The sequence below is a fragment of the Helicoverpa zea genome, chromosome 31, assembly GCF_022581195.2.
Source record: "Helicoverpa zea isolate HzStark_Cry1AcR chromosome 31, ilHelZeax1.1, whole genome shotgun sequence".
NCBI classification, from domain to species: Eukaryota; Metazoa; Arthropoda; class Insecta; order Lepidoptera; family Noctuidae; genus Helicoverpa; species Helicoverpa zea.
Genome location: NC_061482.1, coordinates 1,674,837 through 1,697,561, shown reverse-complemented (window position 1 = coordinate 1,697,561; position 22,725 = coordinate 1,674,837). Strand labels below are relative to the sequence as shown.

At 35.3% G+C, this 22,725-nt stretch overlaps 3 protein-coding genes across 10 annotated transcripts in view; 1 reads left to right on the top strand and 2 right to left on the bottom strand.

Annotated features, from left to right (window-relative positions):
• The window catches only part of LOC124645346 (neuronal calcium sensor 2), a 93,958-nt gene extending 91,376 nt beyond the window's left edge, over positions 1-2,582 (bottom strand). Inside the window, exon 1 of the mRNA XM_047185156.1 lies at positions 2,166-2,582. The gene's annotated coding sequence lies outside the window, so the exon portion shown is untranslated. The remainder of the gene's footprint in view (positions 1-2,165) is intronic.
• LOC124645345 (neurocalcin homolog) overlaps positions 1-2,802 on the bottom strand; it is a 102,351-nt gene extending 99,549 nt beyond the window's left edge. For 2 of the 3 annotated variants that reach the window (XM_047185154.1, XM_047185152.1), the window contains exon 1: positions 2,618-2,802. The gene's annotated coding sequence lies outside the window, so the exon portion shown is untranslated. Of the gene's footprint in view, positions 1-2,613 lie in introns of all 3 variants that reach the window. The other variant, XM_047185153.1, reaches the window with a different exon arrangement.
• A 2,395-nt stretch (positions 2,803-5,197) lies between these two features.
• Positions 5,198-22,725, top strand: part of LOC124645209 (activated Cdc42 kinase-like) — a 54,188-nt gene continuing 36,660 nt past the window's right edge. For 3 of the 6 annotated variants that reach the window (XM_047184990.1, XM_047184989.1, XM_047184986.1), the window contains exons 1-13: positions 5,201-5,435; positions 5,528-5,612; positions 6,060-6,240; positions 6,711-6,884; positions 7,669-7,818; positions 8,354-8,502; positions 10,114-10,254; positions 12,532-12,691; positions 14,071-14,202; positions 16,145-16,242; positions 19,447-19,543; positions 19,957-20,184; positions 21,996-22,167. In XM_047184990.1, coding sequence (XP_047040946.1) covers positions 5,432-5,435; positions 5,528-5,612; positions 6,060-6,240; positions 6,711-6,884; positions 7,669-7,818; positions 8,354-8,502; positions 10,114-10,254; positions 12,532-12,691; positions 14,071-14,202; positions 16,145-16,242; positions 19,447-19,543; positions 19,957-20,184; positions 21,996-22,167 — 1,771 coding nt within the window. In that variant the 5' untranslated portion in view covers positions 5,201-5,431. Of the gene's footprint in view, positions 5,436-5,527; positions 5,613-6,059; positions 6,241-6,710; positions 6,885-7,668; positions 7,819-8,353; positions 8,503-10,113; positions 10,255-12,531; positions 12,692-14,070; positions 14,203-16,144; positions 16,243-19,446; positions 19,544-19,956; positions 20,185-21,995; positions 22,168-22,725 lie in introns of all 6 variants that reach the window. The other 3 variants (XM_047184992.1, XM_047184988.1, XM_047184991.1) reach the window with 3 other exon arrangements.

Genomic DNA, 22,725 nt, shown 5'->3' with positions numbered 1-22,725 from the left:
AAATACCTCTTATTTTGCTACATGGGAATTTCGGGATTCTAAGAATTGTACATATTCTCAGAAGGTTTGATGTTAGTTGTTCACATTCAAAACATCGATTTGTCATAGATGTTAGAATAGGTATCTCAAAAACCATCTTAATTAATTTAACGTAAAAGTATTATAGTTTAAGGGGTATAAAACAATACTTTTTTGGTTGGACTGTGCAATTTCTGAGAAATAGCAATCCAAGTTGTAAAAAAGATAATTAAATGATGCAGATTGCTATTTATTTGGCTTCCTTATTTGTCAACAAAAAGTAAAAAAATACTTTATTGCTTTTGAATAAACAGTAAAGATGTGTGTATTTTTTATTTATTGTCCTTTTGGTAACCTTTCCTATCCAAACTGTTAAAATTCCTGTTTGAAACAAATGTGGCTATTTTCCTTGGGTATTTCAGAGATAAAAATGCAGAAATATTAAAAAATAATGATAACTGGTCTCAATCTGACCACAAATTATAAAGGGAGGCAAGCCAGGCAAGGGGAATATTTAGAAGTTATCCAGGCTTTTTGTACACTGAGTTGTGGGCTTAAAATGAAGAAAAAATCATTTGAATGCAGGTTTAACCCAGTTCTGAAATACAGGGCATTCCATTCATTTTTTATAATTAAATTTATTTGTATGGCAACCTTAATAAAATGTTGGGCAAGCAAAGGCTGAATAGACTGGGTGAATCCTTTACTTCAATCAAATAAAAAGTTTGCGAAAAGACTAGGTGGAATGTAAACAGCCTTTTTAATGAGGTTCTAGTATACAGAAAGAAAAGGATTATTTTTGGTATGTTGAAGTTGGTCTTTTGTATTTACTATTATAATAAATCATTGGATTAAACTAATGGGTGTCTTGAAGAGCCACTTGGGAGAGACCTATGACCAGCACTGGATTTCAACAGGCTATACTAACAAGTGGTACCTATACAATAGATTTTTAGGTATATGAAAATTATTTCCATATGATGTAAGCTAAATAATTATTTGCAGATAAATTATGACCCTCATTTTTCACGGGTCAACAGACTCTTTCTGAATGTATCTTTAAGAAATAGAATGGATAATGCTCAGCATTTGTATCTCAATTTGGATGCAAATAATGCTGCACATGATACCATACAGGAAATAAACCAATTGCATTAAATTAGCTCACAGCTCTCAAAGATGTTCTTTGTAAGAGTGGGCACTAGGATCTAGAGTTAAATTGACAATGATCATAGGATTAAAGCTGAAATCTATATATTTAATGATAAATAGAAATAGCAATTTCAACATCAATTTTAAGGTGGACTAGTGAATTAATTCACAGTTCAAGGTATAAATTACAATCAGAAAAATTGATCCATAATTAGGGTATTATAATAAAATGTGTTGCTGGGACGTTTGTTTCACCACTTCTTCCCAGATGTGTGTTCAACACATAGGAAGTGGTGAAGGGTGGGCATTTTGGGGGCTGTGTGAAGTAATTTTGATGTTCAAAAAATGCTGTTTTTATCCTACTTTGAACATGCTTTGCTTTGCATTGTGTGGTAAGTTACTTAAGTGTTGTAAGTAAAAAGACTATGTAAAATAGAGCATAGAGTAAGTTAACTTATTTTGTTCATAAAAAATAAATGTATGCCAAAATATAAATGAGTTCATATTAGATTTAATGGTTGAAGTATTTGAATATTTTACAAGATATTTCTCTAGAATCACAAGTCATCTCAAAGACTGATACATAATGTTTCCTGATTACAGTTGTAATGGAAGATAATTGTTCCACCTTTTGTTCAATTTATAACTGATGTTGCATTTACATAACAATAGTATGACCGCCTCAATTAGAGGCTCCATTGAAAACGTTGTCACAGAGACATTCGTTACAAGTTAATTTTAAAAGCTTCTTATTTTATCATTGTTATGTCTAATTAAAGTTTTATTGTATGGAGACTGTATTTTTTTGTATTGTTATAGGTAGAAGATTATATCTGCTTAAAAATGAGAATAATTATCTTGCAGTCCTGACTTTTACATCCTATAAACGACCCTAAAGAGAGAAGGAAAATGTTCATCACAACAAACAGTTTTGGCATGGCAAAAGGGTTTATCAATAAAATCTAGGTTTAAAGAAAACAATGAAAGACACTCACCTGTAAAGAAGCCAGCATTCTGCCCACAGCCATCACACCTCCTCGATGCACCTTCTTCATCATCATCATAACTTAAAGTCCATAACACACTTAAAAACTAAATAACAAACATTCCTAAATGCTAACTAAACCGTTTATAATCAAACATGTTGAAATCCTAATACAATTAGATAACAATATAGCAATATTACAATATAATGATAGAATATTAAAACGTTTGTTGTATATTCTGTCCCTAGCAGATTGTTATCAAAAACCTGACTTGACAAAACTGCACCAAGTATTATTTATAAGTACAAGCGATAGGCTGAAAGTCGCGAGACAAAAGACAAACTGTAACACGTAAACAAAAGATCGTTTTACTAAAAACAAACGACTGGACGGCCCAGCGATAAGACATGAAACTCCTAACTTATTTTCAAATTAGAATATTATCTTGGTAGTGTACCTACATTGCGTAAAATTCACATTTCACTCTTAATACTCGTCTAGCACACTATAGTCGATTGCAATAGTCTTATCCTAGATACATGTCTTTTTATTAAAATTCAGAATTGACAAGTTTATCAAATATCTCCCACTGCATTTTGTACAACTCTACGCCATATTTGCAAAGTAGGTGACAGGGTTGCCGTATTACAGAAAAAAACTACTATATTCTTTTTAACAAATTATTTTCTATGAGATGGATTTTTCCGGGACTAATAAAGATACAAGTAAAAAATTCCCAAACACATGTGACAAACTTTTCCAAATTATTTCATGCTCATCATCATCATCCTCCGAGCCTTTTCCCAATCATGTTGGGGTCGGCTTCCAGTCTAACCGGATTCAGCTGAGTACCAGTGCTTTACAAGAAGCGACTGCCTATCTGACCTCCTCAACCCAGATACCCGGGCAACCCCGATACCCCTTGGTTAGACTGGTGTCAGACTTACTGGCTTCTGACTACCCGTAACGACTGACAAGGATGTTCAATGACAGCCGGGACCTACAGTTTAACGTGCCATCCGAAACACAGCCAATGGTGTCTAAGATATGCTTAGAAAGTACATACAAACTTAGAAAAGTTGCATTGGTACTTCCCTGACGTGGGATCGAACCCGCGCCCTCATATTTGAGAGGTTGGTCCTTTACCCACTAGGCCACCACGACTTTAAATTATTTCATGCTCACTTTGTCAAAAAAGTTTTTAATTTAGATCGTCGGCGTCGGACTATTCACCTTAACGAGCAGATTATGAAATTCAAGCGAAGATCAATTGTTAGTGTGAAAATGAGACCACTTCATTGTTTCAGTCATTGGTATTGTGTAAAAAATAACAATGTTGGTTTAAATACAAAATAACCTAATTAGTCACTCAGTTCTTTGATCTAAATAATGAATACCGAATGATATATTTCGTTTAATTCAAAGTTATATGACAATACACTTTGAAGTCGTTTGCTTTATAAAATGTTAGTAGCAACCACTAGTTTAAAACTGTGCCCTTTTTAAATTAATCAAGTGTACTTTCAAAAATAAAAATTGACATTTCAGTGCCACATTCAGATGGAAATTGGTATTATCTGAAATACATACAGTTTAGGAGTTAATTTGTACACTGGCAACTCACTTCAAATTGCTGTCATCACTAAGTGATGGGTAGATTTTAGTAAGGTGAAAATCGACTAAGCTTTCTTGAAATCGATATCTACTGATTCTAAAATTCGAAATATTGTTTTTAATATAAAACAAAACACTTTTATACTTTTTGACTCTGCATTAATTTCACAAGTCTTTCTGCAAGATTATTACTTATAATTATTTTATTGATGTATTACAATGTTACGTAGTTTTAGTAAGTATTAGTAAAATTCGTGAAATATTTAGGTCTGCAGTCAAAATCGTCAACCATAATTAAATAAAAAATTACTTAAAGAACCTTTAACAAAATTAGAATAATATATTTACCCTGAGATCTGCAATATGTAGGTTCTCAATAAGTATTTAAAATAAATTAAGAAAATTTGCACTGTAATATATTTTAAGTAAAATTCGAAAGAATATTTATTAAGAGGCTGAGTTCAAGATAAGAAGGTTCGATTAAATAAAAAATTGGTAAAAAAACTTTTAAGTTAAACGGTTTTATCTTATGTGCACTGAAAACTAAAAAATAAAAAAAGAGTTACTTACCTGTCAACCTACATAGGTGGTCCCGGTCATATTAGACTAAAATAAAAACGTGGGGCCCATTGATTGCATCGACTTACTATAATCGTAACTGGAGATTTTGACAATCAATAATCAGCCGTAGCGGCTTCACCAGCGAACGCCGAGCTCATGATCTACCAAAGTATAAAGATATGCTTTGTCATAGGTAGGATTTCAGAGGGTCCCACGTTTTTATTTTAGTCTAATATGACCGGGACCACCTACGTAGGTTGACAGGTAAGTAACTCTTTTTTTATTTTTTAGTTTTCAGTGCACATAAGATAAAACCGTTTAACTTAAAAGTTTTTTTACCAATTTTTTATTTTCTAGTTTTTAGTATATAATGATAATGCCTACCGAATATTCTTCATTCTATATATGGTTCAGCAGCGGTGAGGGAGTGCTAGACTCTTACTGACTAAAAACCGTTGTGTTTCGTCATAGGCCTTTTATGTACCACGACCACGGTCACTCTTTCGGACAATCCCGCAGCCCAGGCAGGCCTTGGCCCTGTTGGGCCCCGCTGGGGTTGCTGACAGTATTCTACTTGAGTAGCCCTTTCATTTGATACCCATATTGAGGGGGTTGTAGAAAAATATGTAATCCGCCATTTTGTATCGGCGGCCATATTGGATTTACAATGTTATTGATATTACTATATTGTATTGTCATCGGAATTAAAGGTGTGTACCAAATTTCAGATCAATTTGACAACAGGAAGGTACTTAAATTTGAATTACTAAATTTGACCCAAGAATAAATAAAACAAACGGGGTGAGCTAAATAAAACCGTTTAATAATAATAAAATACAAAATACATCAAGATGATTGAATCACAGATTTGACTTTAGTCGATTAGTATTTATATTGTATCGAAACTTTTTTTATTGTTTAAAGAAGTTTTTTGTAGATTGACGTGATAAAATGTTTAGCACACTGTCATTATTTGTGTTGGGCTGTTGGGCTCTAATACTGTGAAGTTGTATGTTACGCTTGCACATTGTTAGTTTTTTTATTTATTTTTAGTTTTAAACAGTTTGTTTAGCCTTTTACATAGTTTCGCCGACGACATCATGGGTGAGTCTTGTTAACAAAACAGCCAGTTTATGTTATTATTACAACTTTTGACTTCAAAATACTTATGTTCTGGTTTGGTGTTTTTTTTCCAGAGTCTGCCACTGTATTCGAAGATCGTAAAAATCTAAATGATTTCTTAGAAGAAGCAGAACTTCAGCAGTATTATGAATTGTTTAGGTAAATATAAACAAGTTTATGCGTCCGTTTTGTTTATAAAACCTTCGAGTACTTTGCGTGTTGTTAAAATATAATCAAGTGGCTTGCTTACCTTTCACTGAGTCCGTATAGAGTTTTCGGCCGTTTAAGGTTACCTGCCTTTGCGAGTGTTTAGCTCATACTTTTTTATGCTGAGCCTCTAAAAAGTTTATATCTTGCATTGCTCTATGTATGCTCAGAAGCGAATTTAATGTAAGCACAAATTTCTTGAATTAAACTGCCAATTCTTGGATACTGCTACTTGTAGTTGACTAACCACTGTAGGCCTATTGAGTAGTTTTATGACATAAAACCACAAAAGTTCTAACTAAAATTAACATAATCTATGCTCTCAAATATGATTACCAGCTAGCCAGTAACACTATGTAGAGAACGTATGAAATACAGCATCCAAATATTTTTTTCCAGGGATATATTAAAAGTAACAAAAGTATCACAACTTAAGTTTGTGTTAACCGAAGATTTAGTTCAAATTGGCCTATCAAGACCGGAACAGAGGCGCTACAAGAAGATCTACTCAAAATATTTTCCCAACCCCTACATATCAAAAATACGAAAAATGCTTAAACCTAACAAAAAAAGTGATCAGGTAAGGACTTATATAACACACAAACATATTTCTACATAGTAGTAGTGTACATATATATATTAGTTTCTGCCTACTGTTCATTTTGATGAATGCACGTGAAACTTGATCAGCCAAACTGAAATGTATAGATCACATGTTATGTTATTTGATAACAATTTTGAAACCCTTTGTTTTGATTTAGATACATTGCTGTGTAGTATTTATGAATGAAATCTTTATCAGTCTTTTCAACTGTAACACTAATGGGCACAGGCTTCACATCAAAGGAGGAATAAGCATTTTTAGGCTTGTTAAGTTTAGGTTTCCTCAAAATGTTTTCTTCCCACTTTATTGAGTCAATGGTGTCCAGTGATATTTTTAGCAAGTATACAACTTACAAACGAATTATTACTCAATATGATAGTTACATAATTTATGCACAAACTCAATAAAGTTAATCCCCTAATAATGCTCATTTACACACATTTCAGAACATACACGGCCATTCATCAATACAGTTAGAAGCCCAACCATTCTTCGAGAACAACGTCAAAGTGCCTACAAAACATATAATTTCTATAGAAGATATTACTATAAACAAGGAGCTTGGTATGGGACAGTTCGGCGTGGTACAACAAGGTACATGGACCACGGGAAATCAAAGAGTAAGAACCACATAATATTTTCACATGTTTAATGCATTACATACAGTTTTAGCACAAAAAGTGCATGGATATTATGCATGTATTGCAATTGCTATCAGTCGCGACCATCATATGACATTCATGTATTCATGTAGGGTCCTGAGTGGATCGCTCCTGTCATTTTTATCAATGCAAATATTCTACAAGGTCATTTTGAGGTCAGGGCTTAAACAGCGGCGTAAATGCACTAGAATGCAATAAGTGGAAGTGCAATTATTTTACGAATGTATTGAAAATTGTAGTGATGCTTTTATTGAAATGACATATAAAAGAAAATGGAAAGCAAAAATATACTATGCCAATCCAAAATAAAATTGGGATAAAGGCAGGCAGATAATGATAATGTATTAACATGGTTTTACTGCTTCATTGGTCTAGCTGTCGCAAGTCCGGCTGCTGAGCACGAGTTCTCGGGTTCGATTCCCGAATCGGGCCGAAATCGCTTTGTGGGTTTTAAAGACTTTCACAAAGCAGCCCGGAGCCTGGAAGTTGGTGATTGATACACCCGTGCATCAAAGAGCATGTAAATGTCGGTCCTGCGCCTGATCTCTCTCCGGTCGTGTCGGATTGCCGTCCCATCGCGCGCAGAGAGTGAAGGAATAGTGAGTGCACCTGTGTCTGCGCAAATGCTCGTGCACTATAATATGTCCTGCGCAGTTGGCTAATCTCCTTACATGAGAACAGCCGCCGTAGCCGATAATCGGCTAGGAGGACATCATTAACATGGTTTATTCTAAAATTCCAGCTGCAAGTAGCAATAAAGTGCCTAGGTCATGAGCGAATGACGTCAAATTCGACAGAGTTCTTGAAGGAGGCTGCCGTGATGCACAGTATAGAGCACCCGAATATTGTGCGTTTGTATGGCGTTGTGTTACATATGGACTCCTTAATGCTGGTAAGTTTACACAGACAATCACTTTTTTACTGTCTAGGAAGGATCCCCATCTCAACTCTAGTTTTCGTTTGAATTACACTTTTTTATAGTCTAGGAAGGAGCCTCATCTCAACTCTAGACTTAGATTTGTTTTAAACATATACAGTAAGTACAGTTTTTTGTATTAGTGTTTTAAATGAGAATGATGAATTTGAAATTACCATCAGTTTCAGAATTAAAATGTTCAGAAAATTAGATGATACCCAGTATTTTTCGGTTTACCCTGCACCTCATCAGACAATATCTAGCACCTAGTCAAGAAATAATTCATATATTTCTGTTAAAACGTTTTACTAAAACACTTTCCACTTCTGGATAAGGCTGGTATTTCCTATAAACAAACTCATAATGTCAGTCTCTTTAAATTAAAGTCCATGTCCATATCATAAGTTTTCGACTTGTGTAACCTAATACTGTATACACCCAGAGATTGTTACTTTCACACTTACAACAATAGTGATTACACATAAGTAAGGAGTTCTTCAACGGGTTCCAGGTGACCGAGCTAGCACCTCTGCGGTCGTTGTTAGAGTGTCTTCGTGAGGTGTCTCTGCGGCAAAACTTCCCGGTGCCCAACCTCTGCGAGTTTGCGGAACAAATCTGTGATGGCATGACTTATCTAGAAAGCAAAAGACTGATACATAGGTATGTTGAACCTTCTTCATATGTTTTATTAGCTTCGCGGTTCAACCGCGTCCCGAAGTAATTGCTTCCCGTAGCGGGATGGTGACAAAACTATCCCGTGACCTTCTCCTGGGTCCAAACTGTTTCGTAAACTATAAATAGTGTAAGTAATAGGACTTTCTTTAATATATAGAAAAAAGATGTATGTCGTGTATGTTCAAACACATAATTCGAAAGTATGTGCGACTTGTGTTTCTCAAATATTATTTTTAAAATTTCTAATATCCATGCTCAGCTTATCAAATAGTCTATTAGCTACTTCAAGAGTTGACCTATCAAATCCAAAATTTTGTGTATTACTATTAGTGCCATATGAAAGATTGGCGAATGCATACTTCAGTTGTTTTGTAGATCAGCTGAGAGATACATTTTTGTAGGTATGTATGTATTGATGCATACAATAGGCCATACTATTCCTTAGTATTTCTGTAAAAGATTCAGTTGTTTTGTTGCATACGATAGAAATCCTTAGTAATCCTTTTTGAAATACTAATGTTGTTTTTCAAAACATAGTTGATCCAAACAATGTTTGAGATAAGTTTCAAAAAGTGCATAAATATAATGGTGCTCCCACATTGCCGTTATAAAATGTTTGTAAACATTTTATAACACCAAAACATTTACTAACAAATGTTAACAATTGTTGCACTTTGTTAGAAACTGTTACATGTTATAAGTGCTCCTACATTGATGGAAAATGTTTAAACATTTTATAACATCTATATAGTATTGGCTCGCAGTTTGGTTTCGCCTTCTGAGGGCTGAGGACGCCCTTATAAAATGTTTACAAACAAAAGATAACACATGTTTTATTTTGTTATAATTTGTTTTGTTATAAAATGTTTACTAACATAACTAAACATTTTCTAACATGAAAATTTATTTGTGATTAAATGTTTGCTAACAAATGTTTACTAACGTTATTAAACATTTTCTAACGGCAATGTGGGAGCACCATAACACAAAGGGATTTACATGCAGTATGCACTAAGTGCATCTACAGATGATCTTGATAAGCCAATACTTCTTTGTAAACTGATGCTTGAAAAGTATTTACAAGATTTTCACAATGATATGAGAGATATTTTACATAGTTATAGTATTAGTTGTTATAAATACTCAGCTACTTTGTAACTAGACACAGTTATACATTTAGTCAACTTTAACCCCTTGTATGCTGGCGCGCGGATCCACGCGAGACTCAATTGATTTTCTATTGTTCAGTAATTAGCGGCATTCAAGCAGTTAAACAAGACATATGGTCTTTTTTGTGATGAGAAATCATCAGATGACCCCTACTGCTATGGGTGCAGCGTGAGACAGTGTCAGACTCTTGCTGAGTAAAACCCACCATGTTCCTTCTGAAGCTTATCATCTACAAAGGCAGCGCCTACTTACACGAACAATTCAGCATCCCCGGTAGCAAGACCCATGGTCTGGTCTATATTTCAGACATGAATCAGAATTGTCATCAGTTCTGGCAAAATAAAACATTGTTTTTGTATAGTTAAAGGAAGGAATGTTAAATTACTTTTATATTATTTTCTGATTGTATTTTGTTGTAATTTCCAGGGACCTAGCAGCAAGAAATATTTTAGTATTTAGCAAGGATAGAGTGAAAATATCTGATTTCGGGCTGTCCCGCGCTCTGGGCGTCGGAAAAGATTATTATCAAACGAATTACAATGTGAATCTGAAGCTACCTGTGGCATGGTAAGTTTAAAGCATATAAATAAAACTATAAGGAAAGAGTTGATACCCGCAGTTCCTCCCGCGGCCCGAGGTGATTACTTCCTACACCTGGATAAACAGTAGGGTATGTTCCATATTCTTTGTAAGGCTTTATCCTGGGTATCTAGCTGTCTACCAAAGGACGATGGGCGTTTTGGTACCCTGTCCAACAGTGTTGATTCTAGTACCATTGCGTAGGTCTTGGCAAGCCAAAAAATGTTTACTATGACGACTAGTCCCAATTCCTTGTCCATTTCGCGTGACATCGACTAATAGAATGTATAATGTTCATAAATCATCAACGTAGATGTAGTTCTTAAATCCAACTGTATTGAATAAAAACTGGTAAAGTAACAAAAAAACAAGAATTTGGCCTTCTTAGAATGTTTGCCTGCCCACTGCTTTAAAAAAAGTCTGTGTGCAAACCTTTGCAGTTCACGCAGAATATAGCTTATGTATTTGATGAAAGTCTTTCAGTATTTACAATCAATTAATGTTTAATGATTATCGTGTTTTAATAACAGGTTTTTTTTATTTCATATAATGTGTAGGTACATGGAAGCCAGTATGTTTAAAGATAGTATGTAACTAAAATGATTAGTTGTGTTTTCAGAAATGTTTTGAACTTATGTCAAATCAGATGACGATTGTGTTTCCGTAGTATGACTCCATAGACTATTACAACCTTTAGATTATAATAGAGTGTATCTCAAACAATTTAAGATGTCTATTATATAACTGAGTTTAAAATTATTATACTGACGACATATGCCTCTTAATGAATTTGCATATATGGATGACATACTTGTTTCTATGTCGATTTAATTTTTATCGTTACTCGGATCAGACAGCTAATTGAGGCAAGCCCCATAGTTTTTATTATTGTTCACGTAAATACCTTTCTAATGATATATCATACGTTACTGTTGGAGCGGGTACCAAATCCCATACAAAGTGCCCATTGTCCTTTCATTTAAATTCATTATAAGGATCAGAATCTTTGGCCTAAAACAGCTTTAGACGAATTAGAGTAGATAAGTATGAAAATTATTTGAAAAGTCGGTATCTTAAGCACCTTGCTATGGCATTTTGGCAATTGTCATAACTATACAATTATTCTAAATAAAACAACACAATAAAAACATTAGCGAAACTGTAAACAATAGATAATTACACAAAAACAATAGCTAGCGAATGTCAAAAATGCATCTTAATGTTCCAGTTCTATTAACAATACCCCCAAAGACATTGTTAGAAAAATTCTATTCTCAATTTACATCATTATGTACTGTAGGACCGGGAGATTCTCGCCTCGTAGGGCGAAGTGACAATCTCAGTATAAAAACCTAATCCTATTCTTTTACATAGAACGCATTTAAATAATTGTCCAGCCAGGTATAAAATATAATGAATAAAACCTATGGACTGAGAAGTTTGTAACTGTTCTACAGTACCTACCACTTATGCTAGGGTAATCACACAAATTAGTTTATGTGAACCAATCAATGTCATAATACTGCCAGTTAGAATGTCATTTCAACAATATATTTTTCAACTCACCCTGTATACAGCAGTCATTTTAATATGAAATCAAGTTGATGACTTTATAATAAGCTCCAAGTGCATGTTACAGTACTGTATTTATGAGTTAATATAACAATTGCAGTAATTTCCGTATGAAATAAAGGAAGTGTCATAAAATATGATTATTAAATTATGTAGCAAATAATGGCTGCGTCTTCCTTGTCTCCTTTATATTGCTAACTAACTATGATCAGTGTCAGTATTTTTATAATGATGCTTTATGCTGCAATCTGAAGAAGTTACTCCTGCATATGATCTTACTGGCTTCATCCGTAACTCGATGAAATTCAATATTTTATAAAAAGTAGCCTTAAATGTTATTCTGATATGTAAGCTATATTATTGCCACTATTCATCAGAATCCATCCTGCAGTTTTAACGTTAAATAGAAAGAAACATACACACCAACATGCACCTCTACAAACTTTCGCCTTTTTTATAATACTCGCTGTTTTCCTCGTTTACATCCCGTGGGAACTGCTGCCCGTACCCATAAACATGTAGCCTATGTTACTCGCGGGGATAGTGTAATTTCCCAACATTGAAACAGTTTTTCAAATCGGTGCAAACAAACAAATCCAGTTTATTATATTAGTGTAGATTGGCAGGACTAAAATATAGTGCGTTCTTTCCCAGTGATTCTAAAAGTAATATTTTTAACCTAAACTTTTTCAGGTGTGCGCCAGAATGCATACTATTTCTCCGGTTTACATCAGCAAGTGACGTCTGGGCGTTCGGCGTCTGTCTCTGGGAGATGTTCACGTATGGCTTCCAACCCTGGGCGGCGTTCTCTGGACAGCAGATCTTAGAAGCCATTGATGCTCCTAACTTTCAGGTACGTTTGTTTGTTATTTTGGCTTGATAGAATGCTTGGAGATTTATGATCCCGTAAACCGCTTAACTTCTGTGACATTCGTAGGCCGTGGTGCGTTTTTTATTGCCTCTATTTTTGAACACAATATCGTAACCCATGTTTACCTATAAGATAGCCTAAACAGGTGACACTATTCTGCAAAAAACGACATTCCTCTTTGTTCAATTTTAAACCGCTTCTTCCATTCTGTTCAGTACTTCATTTAGCCTGCTGAAATGCAATTCCCTAGTCGGTCATTTCTCTTTGCGATTCTACATGATCTTCGCATGCTGTTACTGTATGTATCAATACGTACAAACTGTAATACCATATTATTTTTAAAAAGAGTAACCATGGAGTTTCTTGCCCGTTCTTCTCCATGGGAATCTACTTTTGTATGGGCAACTAGAATCAATCTTAGTTATATTTTTGATGTTCATAAGTGCTTGTAGAGGCCCAAATGAAATAAATGATTTGACTTTGACTTTGGTGCAGTTACACAAACATCATCTAACCATATGCTAACACCTTCTATGCCAATTAATAGAGATTCTATTGCCCTTTGAAAAATAGCGGGAGCGATTGCAAGGCCATACACAAGTCTAGTGTATTTGAAGTAACCTTTAGAAGAACTGATCGTGATCAACTCTTGTGATGATTCCTCAAGAACAAATTGATTATAAACATAACTAAGAACAATTTTTCTATACTTAATATCCAAGCAAAAACCTCTTCTATCTACGCATCGGATATTTGTCTTGTATATAGTAGATTTTAGATTTATAACAGACTAGCTTTTGCCCGCGACTTCGTTCGCGTGGAATAGTGACTTCCGGCAGATTTTTGGTTTGACCAATAGATGGCGCTATATGTCCTTAATAAATTTAATTTTTAATTTCTATATTTTTTTTTGTAATAAAAACTATCCTATGTCATTTCTCAATTCGAATCTATGTCTGTACCAAATTTCACACAAATCGGTTCAGCAGTTTAGGCGTGAAGAAAAGACAGAAAGACACACAGAAAGACAGGCAGACAGAGTTACTTTCACATTTATAATATTAGTTAGGATTGTAGGTAAATATGTGTATGTGTACTGTAGCGGGTACTTTATCTATTGCCTATAACCTTCCTCGATGAATGGGCTATCTAATACTGAAAAAATTTCGAATCGGACCAGTAGTTCCTGAGATTAGCACCTTCAAGCAAACAAACAAACTGTTTAGATGTTACTTGGCGAAGCTTTCCAACAGTGAAAGAATTCTTCAAATAGGTTGAGAGAAACTTATGGTGCAAAGAAACAAACAAATCAAATGATTTCTTTTGATTTCTTATCTAACAATATATTCTAAACTTTTCAGAGACTGGAGCGACCGGAATGTTGTCCCGAAGCCTACTACACTACTATGCTGGAGTGTTGGGCACACGACTTCAACAATAGGCCTAAGTTTAAGGACTTAGCGCCGAAGTTACGCAGCATAAGACCTGAACAGGTATGCAATGTTTATATAGTTTTTTTTAAACTAGTGGTCCGCTTCGGTTTCGTACGGGATAGCAGTTTTTCCCTACTAATTAATGGATGTTATCCCTACTAATGTTATAAACTAGCGAGCCGCCCCAGTTTCGCTATTTCCCCACTATTTAATGGATGTTATTATACATGTTGGAGCTACATCAGGATGGCACTATTGTTCGACATCAGCTAGGGTAATCGTACAAAGAGATAACTCAAAAAGAGCTCAAAACTCAAAAACGTTTATTCAATTTAGTCAGAACAAAAGACAGCCCCCGAAACGCCCGCCCTTCACCACTTCCTATGTGTTTTGGCTGGGGAGAAGTAGTGGCGGAACAAACTCCCCAGCAACACATGACTATCTGTTAGGTTAGAAGAACCATTACACTTTGCAATTTGGATAACACTAGGTACACTACATGTAACGAAAGGCAGTAATGCGACAACACGAAGACTTGACGTAGCCTCGACCAAGACTCGATGAAGACTGAGCTCCGCGGACGCCACGCTGACCGCCACGACTCCGCCAAGCGCGCCAAAATGTTGTTTCACCGGAAACGCCACCAGAGGGCGCGCTTGCGTGACGTTTAGTGTCCGTACTAATGACAGTCTCCGACATACATATAAAACTTCTTATTCAATTACTCTATCTATTTAAAAAACCGCATCAAAATCCGTAGTTTTGAAAATTTAAACGTACAAAGGGGTAGAAAAAGCGACTTTGTTTTGTACTATATAGTAAGTAATGGTCATTTCAATATCTTTGGCAGCTAAGCGTTTTTATTTGGTACTAGCCGTTTTCCCGCGGTTATACCCACGTCCCGTGGTAACTACTGCCCGTACCGGGATAAAATAAAGCCTATGTTACTCGTGGATCTTGGAAAGAGGAATGTAACATTCGAATGGTGAAAGAATTTTTAAAAACAATCCAGTAGTTTTTGAGCCTATTCATTACAAACAAACAAATAAAATTTCCTCTTTATAATATTAGTATAGATGCCATCTCACAGTTCAGCCTAGGAAGCCGTATACTACTTAACTAGTATTTTCCCTATGGATGTCTAGAATTTAAGACCTCCAGCCAGGAGCGCTACAGAATTATTAAAATTTAGCTTAATCTAACTAAATCTTACAAGACTTTTACATTGCAAAGTTTTTTAATTATCCAAAAATGATTATCGTAATAACAATCGCATTTAAACTTTAACAGCCAGTTTCTTCATCAAAAGTAAAAGTCAAAATAATGTCTAAAGTAAAAGTAACGGTCAAATTCATTTTTTCTATTAATTTGGCTGTCACTTTAGCCTTGAAAAAACGAATTTGACCGTTACTTTTACTTTAGAAATTACTTTGACTTTTACTTTTGATGAAGAAACTGGCCGTTAAATAATCAAAATAACACGTTACACGTACGTAATAAGTAGTAAAAAATTTTAGCCCTAACACACGTTGGGCGTCACTAATAGCTAGGTTATTTATACGAATGGAAACCACTGGATACTGTTTGAGTTTAAATTTAGTTCAAAGAAAACACAAAAGTATATAAAGTATATAGTAAATGACGACCTCGATGGCGCAATGGTCACCATGCCGGACTGCCGAACCTGAGGTCCCGGGTTCGATCCCCGGTTCGGTCGACATTTGTGTGATGAGCATGCTTGTTGGCCGTGGTCTGGGTGTTACAATATGTATTTATAAATAAAAATGTATATATGTAGCTATATGTAGTTTATCAGTTGTGTTAGCACCCATAACACAAGTTAATAACTTACCATGGGGCTAACCGACCGTGTGTAAAGAAGGTGTCCCGACATTATATCATAAAGTGATTTTTTATATATCATAAAGTAGGTATGTCCCTTATAAGTAAGATAACCTGCTTTGCAAGGTCAAAAATGTATGTAACTGTTTTCTTTTTACAGGTGGAAGCAACGGTGAACTTCCAAAAGCCAGAAGACGCCAGAAGAAACACCTTCCTCGAGTACAAAGCTGGACAAATCATTACAGTATTAGGAAAAGAGTAAGTTTATTATACAGATTTAATTATGAATTTTTAGTTGTACTTTCTAAGTATATCTTAGACACCAATGACTGTGTTTCGGATGGCACGTTAAACTGTAGGTCCCGGAAGTCATTGAACATCCTTGGCAGTCGTTACGGGTAGTCAGAAGCCAGTAAGTCTGACACCGGTCTAGCCAAGAGGCATTAGATTGCCCGGGTATCTGGGTTGAGGAGGTCAGATAGGCAGTCGCTTCTTGTAAAGCACTGGTACTCAGCTACATCCGGTTAGACTGGAAGCCGACCCTAACATAGTTGGGAAAAAGGCTCGGAGGGCGATGTTTAGTTGTAAGTCTCTCACTTTGTTTTATTTTCTTTTTTTTGTGTTACAAGCTCTTGCGATTTATCATTCCTCTGCTATATGCAAATTTATTTATTTGTTTTCGGTGCTGTATGCCCTTTTATTTCATACGATACTCTTTCCAGCCTTATCTTCTTATCGTCTTTCATACAATCCATCCACCGTTTCTTTGGTCGACTACATTCATGCTCACTACCTTTGTGGCGCATGCCGATTTTATTTTTATCCACACTTTCGTATTATATTTCTTTATTGTGTGGGACTATGTTCATGTATATTTATTTTTCACTATTTTTTATTGCTTCTTGATATATATATATATAATTATTAATGTATTCTTCTCATAATACTAGATTTGTTTATAGCAATTTTTCATTTCGTCTAATTTTGATTGTTTATTTCTAAATGTTGTTCAGACTCAAAACAATTTAAATTTCTCCATATAGCATGCCCATAGCATAGCATAACCGATTCCTATGAGCTTTTGTGTTTGTGTAATAAATTAAATGTAAGGTACAAAGAGAGAATAGTATACCAAAATCTATATTTTGTCCATTAATTTAATAAAGAGGAAACATCTGTTTGTTCGTTTGTTTGTACACTAAAAGCTACGAAACTACTGGACCGATCTGAAACATTATTTCACTGTTAGGAAGCTAGACTATCCCCGAGTAACATACGTTATATATTTGTCCGCACATGGGAAAGATTTCCCAAAAGACACGGTCGAAACCGCTGGAAACAGCTAGTGATTATAATATCATATCAGGCAGGATGAGAAATAATAATACAAGTTTCATCTATAAAAACCTGATTTATTCATAATAATTTTATGAATAAATCAGGCTCACAATTTTCATATAATTTATGTTTTATAGCTTGGCAATTGTTCATAGTTTTTGCTAGCGGTACCAAAACAAAGTAAATATAGCATAATAGCGATTTTTTGCACATAGCATTTGCCCAGCTAAATGAGACTTTTTTATTGTTTGGCGAATTTATTGTTTAAATGTCATAGCTTGATATATGGTTATTTGACTAAAATATTCTGCTATATATGTACCTATCATCTGCGTAGCCTTTCCCCAACTATTTCGGGGTCGACGTCCAGTCTAACCGCATGCAGCTGAGTACCAGTGTTTTACAAGGAGCGACTGCCTGTCTGACCTTCTGAACCCAGTTACCCTGGCAAGACTTGCACTTTGAAAGACTCTAGGAATGTTCTGTAGAAATATTCTGCTATATAAATTACTGTTTATTGATCTTCAAGAGTATCTAAGCTGAGCCTTTTTGTAAACCCACACTAAATGGAGTGCTAGTTATTATTTCTATACAATATTTTATCTGCTATAGTGATTTCAAAATTGATTAGTAAAAGCATCCACAATGTCTGGCCTCCTATATTTAAGTTACACAAAAAGTAAATTGAAAACGTTTTTTAAGCCCTACACAATGTGCTGCGCGTTTTTAAGCCCTGTAGGTACAATTTGCTGAGCTCTATACTCAAAAAATGTTAGTGAATAAGATTTTTTCAATCACACAGTCATTTGTTCGCTTGCACAAAGAGTGCATACAAAATAAAACATTTGCCATATCGTGTTCCCAAGTATATACCCAGTTGTTGGTACAAATATTTACTGCTTGACCCTTTGCAAAATGCATCTGTAGTTTTCTTTTTATCCCAACCGTAATACATAGGTTATCCAGACATCAAAGGAACAAACCCCTTTGGCTATTGCTATATATCGGGTGTGTCGTCCACAATCACATTAAATGAAATGCGTTAATATACTGGTTAATATATGTCGATTAACAAAAAGAAAAATACGAAAAAAAAAGAATTTTTCAAACAAAGTAAATAGAATAAAAATGTGCGAAAATTAGAACACCATATAAAAGTCAGTCATTACAAACAACTGAAATTCTCCCTTGAAAACTGACAGCTGTCAACTGATCAAAACATTCGATACTTCTAACTTTATCTCTGCTTTACACATGATGTTGTAAATTTAAAAACGAAAAATTACTCCTGTGGTTAAACTGAATGGATTACGTAATTTTTTTTACAATTCGCCTTAGAATATCATAAAGTATATGCGATAGGATTTAATGTGATTGTGAACGACACAGCCTGTATATTCACAACGGTCAGTCTGCCAAATAATTACATGTTTAGTGGTTCTTTTGTATTTTCCCCTTACTTAATCCAGTCTGTTCAGAACAGCGTTCATTAAATCCCCTGGTTTTGAACCTAGATTGACATCTGTCGTTTGCAAAGCGGGATTTCAAGGATGTTTTGCATGCGAGGGGTCTGCGACTGTTGCAGAAATGCTGGCATTTGCAAATTGCTCTTTTAAGCTTCAGTTTAACGCTGGGAGTCGGCGTGTAAAGTACTTACTAGAGTATTGTAGTTGAACTAATCAACTACGGGTTTCCATAACTGATCCATCCGTTGTTTGTCGGTTAGATATTGAAATTTGTATAATACTTATGTAAAATTTTAATCCCTAATCGATAAACAACGCATGGGTCGGATATCGACGTCCTTAGTAAATGGTTATAGCGGAATATTTATATATTGTTGTCATATTATGTCGAATGTAACTTAGCGAGTCTGAAGGTACTTAGATGTTTAGTGGTGTGAATAAAATTCCTAAGTGAAAACAGCACTGTTAAACGTCTAATTTCAGATACGCTTACACACACTTATATAATGTGCAGCGAAACTAGGAAATATGGATACTGTCTGCAAGCGATGGCATAAACTCAGAAAGTACAGTGTATTTTTACAAGAAAATTACTTCAAAAGCTAGCCAATTTTATGATGATATACATTAATAATATTTACCTTCTAATACATTTCAGGAACATGACAAAATCTCCACTATGGTACGGCGTTCTACCCGGCGGCGCCTGTGGCATGTTAGACCCTTCGCACACGAAGCCCTATGTCCCACCAGAGGTAAATTCCGCAATATTTAGCTTTCTGTATGTGTGTAATCACTGTTTTTAATCACTTTATCTCTCTGGCATCACCTTTTCCGTTGCGTTATATGTTTTTCAAATGCTAGAAAATTTTAAACATTCTAAAATTAGTTTAAAAGTAATATGGAATGTCATGGCCGATTTTCTCCATGGGAAGCTAATTTTTAAAATGGCGACTAAAATCAATCGTATTTTATAGATTCTTATCCAAATCTGCTTGTTGTTGTGTAAACTGACTTGAAGTTTGAATCAAACGCCAATTTCCTAGCATTGAAAAACATCTTATTTTTGTCAACATTTCGTTTATCAATATCATCCACAACCACATCACGGGAACCATTTGCGTTAAGCCGTTCGATTAACAAACCAACCAACGCTTGCATCCATCAGAGAAGTGTATGTTACGGGTCGCTCTCTCCGCATCCCGTCCGGCAATCCGCGCGGTCGATCCGCTCGACGCTGCTGAGGAGCGATGTTAAACGACACACTTTTACGGGCAAGCGGTCGATACAGCGGTGTATGATATCGAGCCCGCAAGGCGACGTCAAGCATACAGGACATGTGGGCCTAGATGGGGCCTACTTTGGAGATATTTCATTCCTGGATCCTGCCGGATGCGTAAGTACTTGACTTTGGCGCGAGTTTTGGTATAATTGGTAAAAGATTTGCGTGTTTGGTTTGAAGTTCTGTGGTTTTGAGCGGATGTTTTGATGTAATTTTTTGATCAAATGAATGTGAATGTGAATGAGTACATGCTACCTTATTATAAAACGTAGTCTTAAAAAAATACCAGCTGTAGTTCTGGGTTAAGACCACTCACTTTGTTAAATACGATGGTTTAAGTCTAGTTCTAAAGTTAGTACTTGTTAAGAACAAGTTTTATAATAAGGTGGAAAGTGTTATAGTCAATTTTTATGATCAACATAACATATTTGAGAATTCATTTCTCGCGGATTTTGAACACACTTTTTACTAAATGATTCATGCTATGTCCACAGCAATTCACATGATTAACATTTTTTTTTGTTATTTTCTTTTCGCAAATTGTTCGATAATGCCAATCTCGCGCCAAGGGATATAGAATGGTCCGCTAACCCTGCGTGGAACCACACATTTTCATTACCAGAATTTATCATTGCCAATAATCTTTGAATATTTCACACCATTAACTTTAATACATTTTACAATTTGGTGTCGGATTTTTTCTTATGCGTCCTAAGTGAGCGATTTGGATGCGAACGCAAAGCGACGCGAGGCGAAAACAACAAACAGTCGATTGCTGAACGCTGTCCGCCGCTTTTCGTAGGTAAACACTAGACAGACGTCAATGGATGCGAAACAGTTTTCACAAACTGATATGGCAGTTAACGAACGCTGTATTGTGTTTGTTGTTCTAATAAAGAATGTGAATTCCCTTTGAAGTGACGTACGTAACGCAACGTACATCTGTCACTTCGCTAATCATCGCTTCGCGTTTGCGTCCGTTATTTGCCCACGCAGGACACGACATACCCTTACAGATTATATTCCAGCGAGTTTCCTACCTTCGTTCCTTGGACAGAACCCACAGCATACTGGCTATGTTCACGCTGCAATTGAGTGCAATATTGCAGAGTGAATCTAGCCTATATGCTGTCGGTTACAGCGCCTTCGAAACATTGCCCTGGTAACAAACAATCATAAGTATAAATATAATAATGAAAACACAAGTTTCATTCCACGCAGATATTATACGATGTTCTACATTTTACATTTTATGCTTTTCATTACACGACACATTTTACATTTTGTCGTTTTTTTCTGCTTTTGTGTCATTTGGTGAATGGAAACTAACTAGATTGATGAATATTGATGTTAGAGTATTATTTTCTTTTGATGACAACATGCTTAGGTAGGTTATAAGAAACCTTGAATGTAATTGTGATTTATTTGACACTAGGTTCCACCAGCATTCTGACTGAACTACTTCCCTCCAATCTATGTAATTAGACTCTAGAATATCTGTGTACCAAACGTTGAAATTGGTTCAGTAGTTTTGAAAACCACCATAGAAACAGAGATACGCTAATATTTAAACATATACTAATATTTAACAATTTAGTTTCTTTAAAATACTACAAAGCGAACGATATATTTGTATTACGCTCTCGCAGTAACGTTAACTGTTGATTCGTGCGAAACCTGTGAAAACTTTATATTTTTACCCATGTACTAAAAAGGTTATGTTACACACAAAACCGTTGAAAACAGCTGGTTGGATAACACGGCATTATGTATTCTTCTTCAAGAGTTTACAGCTATAAAACATACAAAATAAGCCTACTAAAATCCCCGTAATTTATTTATTTGCAAAAGGAACACCAACAACTTCTGTGTATAAATGAACAAAAAAAATACAATAAAATAATATATTCCTTACTAATCCACAGCCGCCCCGTCAGATAGTGACTCCATACAAACCTTCGGAAGACCTGGAACAGATGCCGCTGATCAACCCGAATTCGCCGTCACACCTGACGGGAGCTTCGGGGACCACGCCCTACCCCATGCTGGCTTCTCATCAGCCGGACAGGCCTGACTGCGATGAAGTGGATTTAGCTTGTGAGTTTTAACTTTTTGAAAAACTGCCTAAACTTTTCCTAAAGAACATCATTCAAGTTTGGTACCCAAAAATGAAAGTGCCGGCCAGAAAAAAGTAATACTAAATTCTTAAGCGAAATTATGTCCTGAAGATTTTTTACTTATACGAGAATAGTCTACAAATAACCCCCAGGCTGCTATTGATACAAAAATATTATTTTCTTACAATTGTTTGGAGCATCACATTACATCCCATTCATCACATTAAATAAATAAAAATAAATAAATAAATCCCCAACAAAAAGGAGAAGCGTCCTTTAAGCGGCTCCTGCCAAGCGTAGATGTCATAACGCAAAATATCCTAAGAAAGTAGTACGACAAAATGCGGCGGGTGTTCGGGGGATGACGAACTTTACCAGCTCTGCCCTTACACGCCATGGAACTTGTCTTCTACTTCTATTTTCAAAATAAAAACACAATCAAGACCAATCCTTGACATATTGGTTTTGATTTGACAAAGATGTATCAATAGTAGGATAGGCACCACTCGCTACAATAGCAAACATTTCATATAAAACA